At 42.3% G+C, this 14,198-nt stretch overlaps 1 protein-coding gene across 1 annotated transcript in view; it reads right to left on the minus strand.

Annotated features, from left to right (window-relative positions):
* The window catches only part of AK5 (adenylate kinase 5), a 148,711-nt gene that overhangs the window by 32,915 nt on the left and 101,598 nt on the right, over nucleotides 1–14,198 (minus strand). The window contains exons 9-10 of the mRNA XM_019530609.1: nucleotides 1,964–2,006; nucleotides 778–822 (exon numbers count right to left, since the gene is read on the minus strand). Coding sequence (XP_019386154.1) covers nucleotides 778–822; nucleotides 1,964–2,006 — 88 coding nt within the window. The remainder of the gene's footprint in view (nucleotides 1–777; nucleotides 823–1,963; nucleotides 2,007–14,198) is intronic.

Genomic DNA, 14,198 nt, shown 5'->3' on the forward strand with positions numbered 1-14,198 from the left:
TTATAAAAAATAATATACACACCAGTTCTTTCATATAACATTTATGTCTGTCCCCAGCATTTTGATGAGATGCTGCTATTTTGCGCTACTGCAACCTGATCCTGTATATTCCTGCCTGATACAAAAACATTATTTCTGGATACTGAGTACGAAATAGTCAGCAGTAATTTGTAAATATTTATTAACTTTTAAACACATAAGTTAGTCTAATTAAGTCATTTATAACCTTACATAGTAACTAACACTAACATAATGACCTTACTTCCAGAGATTTCAACAAATTAAAATTTAAACTAAGGCCCTTATCCTGTATAGACTTAAACATGTGCTTAACTTTACCTGCTGTTATTAGTTCCAGTGATGCTATTGGCATTACTCACAGGTCATGCATTTGTAGTACTTAAAGGTGTATTTACAGAGAACATTCGATAAAAGAAGTGGTAAAAAATGCTATGGCCCTTTTCAAGTAACCTGCATGGTTTAGAGCTTGTATTTAAACATTTGTAGTGTTTATGTGAGGCTTAACGAAATGTTTATATATTGTATTTAGGGCAGAGCAGTGATGGTCAGAAATGTCTGAGATAGTGCTAAACAAAGCAACTCAGTATCAGAAGCAGTACAGCTACATTAGCCCATGTATAAAGGGGAGGCAGACAACTGGGGGAGGAGATTTTGACCACATGTTTTCTGCCATGTGTTTATATATTAACAAACAAAACTTCATGACTAATTAACAAGACTTACAAATGGAACAGTCATATCAAGGCTTTTACTCACCAATTACAAAAATGATGGTCGATTGCCTCAAATCTCCTGTAAAACCTAAATAAAATTTAAATATATTTTATTGTTGGCAGCAACGACTCATTTAATTCTTTCTATAGGCTTAGTTTTTTACCAGCCCAAAAAACTTTTGGGGAGATTTTCTTTAAATTAGCTTTTATTTTCAACTTGGATGTATTTCATTCTAAAATGAACTCTTAAGCACAATCTCACTTATGTTCCAGTTTTGTAGCTGTCTTTGTAGATGGTATAAAATATTTTAGAAGGAAACAGACAGATCTTTCATATTCATGTGATGAACATTGTGTCTGAACCAAATTTTTACATAAAACAAAATCAGGAAACACATGAAGTTGAGTTAACAATATGCATTGTGAGACACTAAGTTTTTTCTTTTATTTTGGACATATAATTTAATTAAGGGCAGTATGTAACATTTTCCACATCCTCTTGGATTCTGTCTTGAATGCTGTTTATGACGAACAAAAGAAGTCAATCTAAAATTTAGCCAGACTAGAAGTAACTCACTTTGGATTATGGTATTTTCAAACAGGGATTTACCTTCAATTTATTCTTGAAATTACTATATCTACTGAAACTTGACATTTAAAAAAGGTAACTCTTTAAAGTCTGTTGTCCAGTGTTATGTCCTGAATAGCTTGTAACTTCATAGAAGGCCAACTTGTCTGCCTGATCTGGCTTAGTTTACGCAATGCTTATGTCCTAAGTAGCTGCAGTCCAGAACTACTGCCTATGAATTACTGATTTTATTTTTTCACTATATAATAGGTAGACGAGTACACATTTCTAATTCTCAGATAACACTAGGAGCTGAGGTACTCACTAGCATTCAGGATGCCCGTAGAATTGTCCAAGTCAGAATGTACCTCAGTCTTTGGCCATTTACCAAATTCTGAAAGTTGCTATTACACAGGGTTGGATCTGGTATCAACTTTTCCAAATAGTTTTGGGCCCAGTATACTGGGTTGAGGCATCTTCCTCCCTGGCATATCTTCATTTGCATTTAGTTAGAGAATTCACATGATAAAATAGAGTTTCCATCAGTTGTTTAATACGTGCTTTTTACACATTAAAAAATCTGGATGCCATTCATTATATCTACTATGTAACTAAGAGCATTACAATGAATGTGTTCATTTATACTAAAGAAGGAACTCACCTCCTGTATTCTCATATCCAGAGAAACTTGACTGGTCGTCTGCCTGTAAATTAAGCAATTGACATACTGAAAGAGGTTATTGCTTAACCTTTGTTTTTTTTCTTCATGTATGTGCAGGTGTTAAAGCTGACATTGCGAAAGATGAATAGATTCACAGTTTGTGCCCACGCAATTATACGTTAACAATAGTTGGTTTATTTCACTCTGCGGAGCTTGAATGCAGAGAACCCAAGTGGCTCCTGTTGATTGATACTGGCCTATATTACTGTATAATTGCTAACAGAGGTCCATCTATTTCAGTGTTAAGCAGTGTTAGCTGAATACTAGAGAGGTAGCATGTGTGCATATAAAATTGTTCCCCCCCACCCCAAATGGGAAATGCTAAGCTGTTTCCAGTTGTTCAAGGAATAGATAACAGCACAGTAAGTTGTAGTGTATAAAGAATATATTTAAAGGTAAAATTAACCTGCTGATTGTGCAATGAGACGTGGAGTTCAGGACTTAAGCTATGACCCTCTTGACAATACCTTTGTGTAGTATGGAAACAATAAAGTTGCATCAAAGATCTGTAGGTCCATCCAGAAATGGAAAGGTACCCTTGACCTGGGTCCTAAATTCTAGATATCTTGCATCCACTCTTGTAGGAGCTACAGTCTGAGCAGACCAGGAAATTATTTTTACATAAAAATGATGAAAATGAAAATCCTTGTTTGTAGAGAACTGTCTTTATTCATTTTTGTATTTTCATTACAAATATTAAATCTTTAAAACTAATATTTTGAAAAAAATGGATTTTTAGAAAGGAGTTTGTTTAGTTGAAAGATTTCTGCTGAAGAAAATGTTGCTGTAAAATTTTGAGCAACGCTACTTCTAACCTGTTATTTTAAATTCCCATCCTTCACTGGTAGTGTAAAATGGGAATACAAGTGGCCATGACTAGTTCAGAGCTATCACTGCAATAAGAAAGTTACCAGAAAACCATTACCTCAAAAGATGCTGTTAGCACATAAAGTTATCTGTTTATTGCCTCTTAAAATTCAGTTTTATTTGAGTTATTACCCATAGAGCTCTACCGAGCCTTTAAGCAATAGCTCTCTGTTGAAGCAAGGAAGATGCACAATATGAACAGGGTCTGTATACAGTACCCAGTTACGCACAAAAGGTACTCCTTATTGTTCAGCAGCACATGAAGAGAACATGCCTATTAGTATGACTCCCTTCCCCACTGCCATAGAAAGGCCCAGTAATTAGATGTTCATGTCCATTATGCCTGCTATCTTGCTTTTGGACTGTCGCAGGGCGCTAAGGTGTGCCTGCTCCTTCAAGAGCTCAGAGACAGCTTAGCTAGGGAGCCCAAAGAGGTAGGCAGGGCTCCACAGCTGCAGGCTACCTTGCCTGTGAGCTAATCAGGGTACACCTGCACCCAGTCAGGTGACTGGAAGGAAACAGGGCCCTGGGCATATATAAGACCCAGGGCGGGGGCTGACAGGAGGTTAGTTCTCTGTCAGCAACCAGGGGGAAGGAGCTCTTGCAGAAACGCTACTAGAGATGCTTGGTTGCCTGTTCTGCTGATGGTAAGACTAATGGGCTCTAGGAGCTCCTAAAGTATCTGGAGCTAGGAGGCACACATTGTTGAGGGAGAAGCTTGCCTCCCTAAAGGGGCAGGGTGTGACCTCCAATGTTATTGATGTTGTTATGTTATAGCCCAGCAGCTTGTATTTACGTTGTTATTTGAATCCAGTGGACCGGGCTGAGGCTACTGGGGAGGAGGAGGCCTCATTGGGGTCACATTACAGTGTGGAGAGCCCAGTACCAGTGCGTGCATGCAGATAGGGCTGTGGCGAGTCCAGTGCCAGTGAGGACATGCAGACAGGGGCCAAGGGCCCAGTGATGACAGGAGGCCAAGTTAGATCAAGGCCTCAGAGGTACAACATTTGAATACCTGCTGCAAGGCATGGGGTGTGGAAAAGGGGCAGTTTTGGAGCCATGCCTCTAGCCCATAAGGCTTGGGGTGTCCTGCAAGGCACTTACTTAGAGATGGACCCAGCAAGGGGTCTAGGAACACACAAGGTTTAGTGGGGTCCACCAGGACCATGACTGTGTAACAACTTGAGGGCAGCCTCCCTATCTACTATCTATTATCTTAACCATCCAGATGTGGCAGGTGAGACTAGAAGGCACCCATAGGGCAAAGCTGGCATGGTCACAGGGCCCTAAGGGCATCACAGCTGTCTCTAGGGACCCCATCCTAACAGTGACATGGACTAACAAGCTATAGGAAATAGTAAGACAGCAGTTCCTGTTATCTGGGGAATGAAGTGACTGTGACTGACCACTGCTTGGAAGGGCTGAGAAGAACAAGGAGAGATGACAGATGACAGCTTTCTCTCTCGTGGCCTGCATATGTTCACAGGTACCCCACAACCTCTTTCATAAAATGCAGGGTGAGTGAAGATGACAGATATTCTGGGTGCAACAAAGATAAAGCTCTGAAGGAGAAGGACATGCACTGGGTAAAAGGACAGCCACAGATGTACCTGTGAGCATGGTTATGCAAAATGCCTAGGCTCAAGTCCTCTGCATCTTCAGGGTTACATTAAAAACTTTTGTGTCAAAAGATGTGATGTAGGCTTGGGTGGTTCACAGTGGTCTGAATCTATTGACCTTTAAAGGCAAATTGCAAAGTGCATGTTGATAAAATGTTACTAAAGAAGGGAGGGAATGGGGAATATGGTGCCTTTGTTTTTTATGGCCTAGCTATGTAATATTACACTAACATGTGGATACCATTTCTTTTTTGCTTTATTTTTAGGGATTTGACAGGGGATTATAGAGAACGCAGCCAGGTACACTATGTTGTTCTTATCAATCAAACTAAAAACTAAGCGTAACCCAAGTTACTTACAATCAATGCATTCAGAGTAGTAGCTTTTTAATGCATTCTGTAAAATACTAATTTATAGAGGAGCACTGATACATTGGTCCCATATCAGATCTGTACCGATGTGAAGAAAATTGTCTATATTGGATATCGGCCCTATGGGGCCAATAATTTGGCCAATAAATGCTCGTGCTGTGTGCAGCTGCAGCGCAGCATGGAGCAGAGTCGGCAGTGTGGAGAGCTGTCTCCAGCTGGTAAGTCAGAAGGGAAAACAGGGTGGAGGAGGCGTTGGGGGCAGATCAATGCCCCTGCAGTGAGGGAGGGGGCAGGGGCAGGCACTGCCCAGCCAGGGCAGAGGGGGGCATGGGACAGAGGTGCAGCTTGTGGGGTGGGAGGTGTCTCCCACTGCTGCTTGCATGTTAGGAGAGAAGGGGGGAGGGGCATGTGCCCCTGGATCTGTGCAGTTGTGGCTTTTCCTGGGGCTTGGGTGGAGGCTTTTCCCGGGGTTTCAGCTGGGGCTGTGCTGGCTGGTGGTGCAGGGGTGGGAGTGGAGCTGTGGCAAAATTTGCAGCGGCTGCAGCCTCCTCCCATTATTGCTGGAGCCCGCTCTGAGCCCAGCCCCCAGGGAGAACATCCCCACGCAGAGCCAGCTCCAGCTCCAGCTCCAGCTCCACTCTGCAGCTGCAGCCTGCCCTGTAGTGTGCAGATCTGGGGGCGCACGCCCTGCCACCTTCCCAGGGTGCAAGCAGTGGCAGGAGCTGCCTCCCCCATAAACTGCTACTCCATCCCACGCCCCCCCCACACAGCTGGGCAGCACCTGCCCTGCCTCCTCCCTCACCACAGGGGGTATTGATCTGCCCCCCACATCCTCTGTCTCCCCTCTATCCTTCCACCACATCAGACTTACCAGCTGATGGCGGGTATATCAGATATCAAATGGGTATCGGCTGATATGCCTCCTTAAATATTGGCTATCGGTATTGGCCCCCAAAATCTCTATCGTTGCACCCCTAATAATTTACCCTAAGCACTCCACTAAGTAGCCAGCATATTGTACATTACACTAATTATATATGAAGGATTATAATTTATAGTCATAAGTACCAGCAGGAGGTTATACAACTGCCTATTTAAACTTTTATACTAGGGGTTTAAAACAGTAGTCATAATACTAGAGTAATAGGAGAAGAAACTTTCGGGAGACTGAAAGAAGTAAGCAATGGTGAATAGACTGTGCAAACTGGGGGCTGTTTTAATTTACAAGACTTCTATATTGCACTCATGTATCTCATTGTATGCCTAGCAGCACTGAAATAAAAGGACAATTTATTACAGACTGAAGTACTACAAATTAGCTACATAGTCCCTTTTCATTTCTTTATTCATAGAAATGCCTGTGCTATTATACTTTAGTTGAAGGGGATGACATCTTTAAAAGAACAAAAATCAGCAGAGATTTTGATCATGTTACATGGGTATTACTGTTTCTGAGTATAGGACAGCATGTATACAAAAAATCCTGGGGTTAATTTTCCCCAAGCATGCACTGATGCTTTTCATATTGTATGCATTTTTAAGGCTGTAATAGCATAATAATACTTCTGACTTTAGAGAAGGTGAGCATAACGTAGTAAGTGCTTGAGATTTAGAAGAACCTCTTTTTGTGCCCTTGTCAGATTAGGAATGCAATGTGATGTGATCCAGAGCAGCAATTCGTATGTGAAGTAACACTTGCTGTTCTGTAAGCAAATTCTAAATATTCTTAATCAACTTCAAAAGGTACTTCTATTCACACTGCCATTGTATTTATAAGAGCCATTTCTAAATTAGACAGAAAAGGTTAGGTTTCTTATGCAGAAGTTATGTATTGCATGAGACCCCAAAAAAACCTTGTGAATAAACTCCGGATAAGAGACAATACAGGATTTTTTTTATTGAAATCATTTGATTTAAACTTCTTATTTAAGCATGATTTAAATCAAGATAGGCCGGACCCTGATTTAAATAACTGATGTGAATTTTGTTTTGGCTTTGTATTATTTCATTTTTTTTGTAAAGAAAGGTTGATTAGTCTTGAAATGTTGATTTGCAACTACTTTCTTATACTATTACTTGCTAACTAGAAGGATATACTATATTTCTCCATATTTATTTAATTATATAGCTACATATATTTTTTCCAGTTTCTTTGATCCTAACATTTTGATGTGAGGAAAAAACGTGACTTATCCTTTATTCACTGGATGATTAACTTGTTGCTCATGATTTGTGTCAAGCTGTATTTGGATGGAAATTGGAATTCAGTTAATATGTACAAATTAGCAATTTAAAATTGTTTGTTAATAGGCAAGTAAATTACCTTAAGCTTGCCAAACACATAAAAAAATCATGTTTGCATTTAAAACTATTTTATTCAACAAAGTATTGTCATACTTAAAACTGAACTTCTTATTTCTAATCACCATATTCAACAAGATTTTAGATCTAGTAGACCCCAGCCCACCACACCTTATTTTTATTCATAGATTTAGGAAGAAAACAAACTTTTCTACATTTTTCAATTCTCAGTAAGTTTCTAAGTTTGAATGAGTCTGAAATAAACTGGTTACATATTGCAGAGCTGCTGGCCATCATCTTTGAAAACTCATGGCGATTAGGAGAGGTCCTAGATGATTGGAAAAGGGCAAATAGAGTGCCTACCTTTAAGAAAAGGAAGAAGGAGTATCCAGGGAACTACACATCAGTCAGTCTCACCTTGGTCATTGGAAAAAACATGGAGTAGGTCCTCAAGCAATCGATTTGTAAGCATTTGGAGGAGAAGAAGGTCATTAACAACAATTAGCATGGATTCACCAAGGGCAGGTCAAGCCTGAACAAACTGATTGCCTTCTATGACAAGACGACTGGCTCTCTTGATGTGGGGGGATCAGTGGATGTGGTGTACCTTGATTTTAGCAAGACTTTTGATATAGTCTCCCACAACATTCTCACAAGCAAGCTAAAGAAGTATGGGTTGGATGAATGGACTGCTCGATGTCTAGTTGGCAGCTGGTATCTAGTGGAGTTGGCAGCTGGTATCTAGAGAAGTTCAACAAGAACAAGTGCAAAGTCCTGCATTTAGGATGGAATAATCCTATGCACCAGTACAGGTTGGGAACTGGCTGAGTAGCAGATCTGCAGAAAAGGACCTGGGGGTTACAGTGGACAATAAGCTGAATATGAGCTAGCAGTGTGCCCTTGTTGCCAGGAAGGCTAATGGGCCGCACTTGTAGGAGCATTACCAGGAGATCAAGGGAAGAGTTTCTTCCCATTTATTTGACAAACTGTGTCCAGTTTTGGGCTCCCCACTACAGAAAGGATGTGGATAAATTGGAGAGAGTCCAGTGGAGGGTGACAAAAATGGTTAGGGGGGTGGGGCACATGACTTATGAGGAGAGGCTGAGGGAACTGGATTTAATTAGTTTGGAGAAGGGAAGACTGAGAGGGGATTTAATAGCAGTCTTCAAGTACCTGAAGGGGGGTTCGAAACAAGATGGAGTTAGACTGTTCTCGGTGGTGGCAGATGGCAAAACAAGAAGCAATGGTCTTAAGATATAGCAAGGGATGTTGAGGTTAGATATTAGGAAAAATCTTTCTCACTAGGAGGGTAGTAAAACACTGGAACAGGTAGCCTGGAGAGGGTGTGGAATCTCCATTGTGATTGCCAGGCTTTGAATAGTCATTCTCGTGCAACCTTTGCTCTGGTGGTAAACATTAAGGTGTCTTACGGACTCATGTCGTTGACCAAGTAGGTGTCTCCCCCTCGAGTTGCCTCCCTCGTTCTCGCTTGCCACAACTTGTTCCTCAGTAGACAGGATTGGTCATCAGTCATGGGGCTCCACCATCCCTACACCCTGACCTCACGGCCCCTCAGATGAGCTGTCCCTCCGTTGGCCTCGTCCCCTCTGGTGGGATCATGCCTCATGGCTTGACATCTGGATGCTCCTTGCCTATGGCCAAGTTCACCCATGCGGGCCTGCCCCCTCGGCCTTCCTTGCCTCCACCCCTTCTTTCGGAGAAACACAAAAAACCTTCCGAGGCTCCTCCTTGGCTCTGTTCCTTGGGGTTATCCCCGCGCTTTCCACTCTCCCCCTTTGCACGGGGCTACCAAACAAAATGCATTAACAAAACACAAAAAATGATGAGCCACCTCCTGATGTGGCTATGCCCTGTCCCCTTACTATCCTTCCCCTTGCTCTAGCTTGGGAAATACTTTACTTCTCGCCCGTCGCCTTCGGGATTCACTCCCATTCTCCCATCGGCCCTGCTGGGACCGGCAGTGATACCCGCCCCGATTGTAACCCCCTCGGGGCTCTCCCAGGGTCTTCTCCCTCTGATGTGGCTTCCTCCTCACCCTGGTCATCACAATACTCCCACCTGCTCCAGGTGCAGCTCTGGCTCTGTCTCTGAGTCCAGAGTGCCTGTTGTTCCCCTGCCGTCCCGTGCATGCTCCTGACAGGGTGCTCTGCTCTGCACTGCCGATTTCTGTCCCCGGCTTGTCAGGCTCTGCGGGTCCCATGGGGAAGATCCTCTCCTCTCCCTGAGGTGGCTGCTGCTTCCCTCTCTTGCTGCTCTCCTCCTCCCTCTCCGCGGCATTGGCCACCATTTTTATTTCTGCCAGCCAGTGTTTGAGGCTGACTTCACCGGTTGGCCTTAATTGAATAAAGAGGCGGCTGATGAGCCACGTGGGCTCTTCCTTCTGCCCCTGCTGTGCTGCGTCTCCTGCTGCTGGTAAGTATCCCTTGTTACTTCTTTCCCTGGGACATCCATCCTTGGAGATTTTTAAGACCATGCCAGACAAAGCCTTGACTGGGGTGGTATAGTTGGCGATAGTCCTCCGTTGAGCTGGGTGTTGAACGAGATGACCTCCTAAGATCCCTTCCAACCCTAATTTTTCTATGGTTCTATGATATACTGAAACAAAATTATATCCCCTCTGCACCAGCAGAAGATGCTACTGGTCCCAAAATTTACTGTACACTTGAACAACCTTTACTTCACTTCAGTGATTTGGTTTTCTTTAACTTCAGCAGAAAACATGTATAAGTTAACTATTATTTTTTACTCTCAATTTTTAAATAGATAATAGTATATTTAGACTTTAATTTAAATAGACTGTTTTAAAAGAGCTTTTTCAATTTAAACACTTAAGATCTGATTTAAAGATTTTTGTTTAATTTTCATGACATCCTATTTGATGGAGAATGATCTGTAGAACAGATCATGGAGCTGGAGCTCTTGAAGTCTAGGTTTGTCCCATCTTTGCTAAGCACCCTCTTTTTGCATTTGGGCAAGATAGTGAAATTTCATGTCTTAGTTTCCCTGCCTGTAAAATGTGAATACTGATATTTAACCAGTTTTGTGAGGTACTTTGAGACCTACACATATATAAAATGACAAGATAAAAGAACACTATATCCTAACAAATGCTTTCTTTACACTGCTGCTGCTTAGTTCCCTCACATTAAGACTTTCATTCCTCTCTTCCATGGAGTGCAAAGTGTAAATGTTTCTGTGAATGCTCAGTTTTAGAGGCTGGATGATACTGCTTGTTATAGATCCAGCCTAAAATTATGCTCAGTGAAACAGGAAGCTGAACTCAGAATTCAAGCCTCCAAAATAAGTGGCAAGCAAAGATTATATAATCAAAGGGAAAACCATCCTTTTTCTTTATTTTTACATAAAGTGAATTTAGAATATCAACAGATATTTAATTGGTTGATCCTGTAATTCATAATCTGTGGTGAAAAAAATCATAGCTTATAATAGAATGCTCATTAATAACTGGCTAGTAAGGACATTGTGTATATAATAGCATAATACAAAGACTGAAGCTGATTATAAAGTGCCGGTTTTGTCAATGAGACCGTATCAAAACTTTCACATGGAAATACAACTTTATAATCATTATATGTTGTTATGGTATACGATAATCAATTATGCATTCTCTATAATAAAGGAAAGATAATACTTGCACTGACATAACATTAAATATTTAAAGAACCGAAGATTTATCACCAATTCTCATCCCACTTCTATCCATACAAAAGTATTTTCTCCATTATAAATGACAGGGAAACTGAGATCCTGAGGGATTATTTAGTTTATCCAAGATGATGCAATATATCAATGGTAGAGCCAAGATTAGGTTTTAGATATAATTTCTGTTTTCCTCCACTAGCCTTTGCAACTGTTGTACTTCCATCCTTTCTAGCTATATGCCTTAAATTCATTAGAGTTTACTGTCTTGGTCTATGATTAGAGTAAATTCACCTCAGTTTCCAGGAAGCAACTTACCTCTGGTCTGTCAGAGTTGTGCTGTGATGTTACATCAGACTGATGTTTGAAGGTGCATTAAGTTGTTTTATTATATTTTGATTTTATTTCCCTTATGCCATATGCATACCACTGTACTGTAATGACTTTTGCCCTTAATTTACCCATGTATGCAGCTAGACTTATCTCTACTTAATACATAATATTTCCTTAGGGCTTTTTTGTTCAAAGCATTGAATTTTGAAAAGGAATACTACACAAGAAAAGCAGAAGCAACACTGCTTCTTGATATTTCTATTGAAGATATGCAATATCAACCTGGAGTGACTTTAAGTAAATTTAATTTTTAAGGGCAGTTGCACCCGTAAACCACAATACTGAGACACATTAGGCACCCAAACTAAACTTACAGCTGTTTTGCATTACCAGAGCAGCCCAAAAACGCTGAAGTATACCAGTGAATCAGACCCTTCATTTGCAATTGGTTGGTTGCTTAGAAGGATGTCAGTCAGACCAGCACTACAAACTCATTCTGTTTCTCAATAGAGCTGCGTTTTAAGGGCCTTCCCTATGTTCACTTCCCCTCCAACACTGTCTAAAATGTAGAACACAGGTGATGTTGGAGTGACAGAGCCATGATGGTCCAGGAAATATGTAAGAGGCAAGAATATATTATTGGGGTGACATCTTTTATTGAACCAAGTACGCAGCTGGGAGAAACTTTAGACAAGCCTTTGAGCATGAAGTGCTCTTCCTTAGGTCTGACAAAGAAGCAGCTGCAGCTAAACTAGGTAACTAATAGCACAATAGCTTGTGGAAAAACTTAATATATAAATAAAAAAAGTGAATGCTAAAAGGAATGGAGCAGGGCTATAAAAAGAGGAGAGGCAAAACTGCGTTAAGCTGAAGGACAAGAGAAATGTAATAGGAAGGATAACTTGATAAGTAGAAGAGTAAGACGATTCAGGAAGGAAGAGGGTCCCAGAATGAAAAGGCCCCTCAGTGCTAGATGGAGTATTTCAAGGATGGATGCCTGAGTGAGTAGTATCCATAGAATCCGTTGCAATTGCCATTAAACTAGTAATGAACTATATACCCTCTGGAATTAGCTATGAAGAAACCCATGTGATTGGCTGAGTTACCTCTCATGTCACTATGGCAGTTTCTTGAATTATTGCCCCAAAACTGTTACTTGCCTGTATAACAATAGCAATTTGATGTAACAGTTGTTGATAACTGATTCACTACCTGTTGAAGTATAGTCTAGCCACAATATGTGTTTTACGTCTATACAAGTCTGAAGAGTTTATGTATTTAAGCTATGATCAGCTGTGTATTTAAGCCTGTTTAAGCAAATGTAAGTTAGAATAAAGAAAAAAACGAACAAATTAAAAAGTCTAAAAGACCCAATTTTAATTGATTTTACTCATAAACTGATCTTTACTTTTATGTTCTTGGAACACGCATTCAGCACTCAGATAAATGTTCTGTTTGGGAAGGATACAGTGTATTTTTTCATATAAAGCAAGGAGATTGAATATGTTTAAGTGCGCACTTTTTAATATGATTTTAACTATGGAGTCACCTCCAGAGCCTCCATAATATGAAGTAATATAACACACTTTAGTGAAGCGTTATAGAAATATTGTCCTCCACCTGTATTTTCATGGACAGACTAATATGCTGGGAAGGCTTTTGTAAAACTGTTTGAGGAGAAAGGCTATCACAGAACGAATAGACCAGAGGTGGGCAATTTACTTTGGGCGGAGGGCCGCTTACTGAGTTTTGGGGAGTTGCTGAGGGCCGTGCGGGTAGCCCCACCCCTTTACAGTTGCCTCACCCCCAGACGCCATATTGAAACCAGAAGTCTTGCCCCTGATCTTTGCCACTGGAAGTCCCTCCCCTTGCCCTGGAAATACTCCTTTTGGGAGGAAGAGTGCTGTAATCTTGAAACCAGAAAAAAAAACCCAAATCATATACAAAGAATTAAAACATCTACTAGAACTTATTTTAATTTATATTTAAAAATATTTTGTACTGATTTATGTGTTTACAAAGTGTATCTAGAGGTAACTGCATTATAGCTCAAAATACAGTCCTATTGTATATTGTGGTAAGGGTGTGTGGCGTGTGTGTGCGTGGTGGGGTCTGGGTATAGTGGGTGGGATCGGAGAGCCAGATTGAGATGGGGCCAGGCTGCCGGCTCCATTGTGCGTGGCTCTTGCGGACTGCGTGAGAGCCACAAGTGATGCAGCCAGGCAGACACCCTTGCCCAGGCTCTGTGCTCCTGCTGCCCCACTTGCACAGGCTCTGTACCCACCTGACGCTGCCATTTCCCTTTCCCTCCCACATGCTTCCCTGCCACTTCCCCCGCCACCACCACTCTCTGCAGCCCCCGCCACTTCCTGTGCTGTTTCTTGTGGCCCCCACCACTGCCTTAGGCCCCTGCCATTCCTCCCACTGTTGCCAGGGCCCTGACACTCCCCATGGCCCCGGCTGCTCCCTCCACTGCTGCTGCAGCCCTGCTGTGGCCTCCACCGCTCCCCATGCTGCCCCCCATGGCTCCCACCACTCTCTTTGCCACTGCCACAGCCCTTGCTACTCCCCATAGTCCCTGCTGTGGCCTCCAACATTGTCTGCAGCTACTGCCACACCATGCCACTCCCCGTAGCCCCACGGCCCCTGCCACTCACCACTGCTGCAGCCCCTGCTGCTTTCCATGCCAGTCCCCATGGCTCCCATGCCACTCGCCACTGCCATTTCCCCCACTGCTCCTTGCACCGCTCCCTGCATCCCCCTGCTGCTGCTGCTGCTGCTTCCCTCTGCCCACTGTTTCCTGCTCTGGCTCCAGCCTGGCCCAGCCAGCATCACAGGGTTCCCAGCTGCTGGGCAGTTCACAGCAGTTTCCCTCCTCCTTCCATTTGATCTTAACTTACTTTCCACTTGGATGGAGGGAGGTAGGAAACAGCTCCAGGGGCGTGAGGTCAGAAGCTGCAGGGGCTTCCGGTTTGGGGCTGGAGGGTGGGGTGGAGCTGGGGG

Source organism: Crocodylus porosus, unplaced genomic scaffold (genome assembly GCF_001723895.1).
Source record: "Crocodylus porosus isolate Cpor-Errol unplaced genomic scaffold, CroPor_comp1, whole genome shotgun sequence".
Lineage (NCBI taxonomy): Eukaryota > Metazoa > Chordata > Crocodylia > Crocodylidae > Crocodylus > Crocodylus porosus.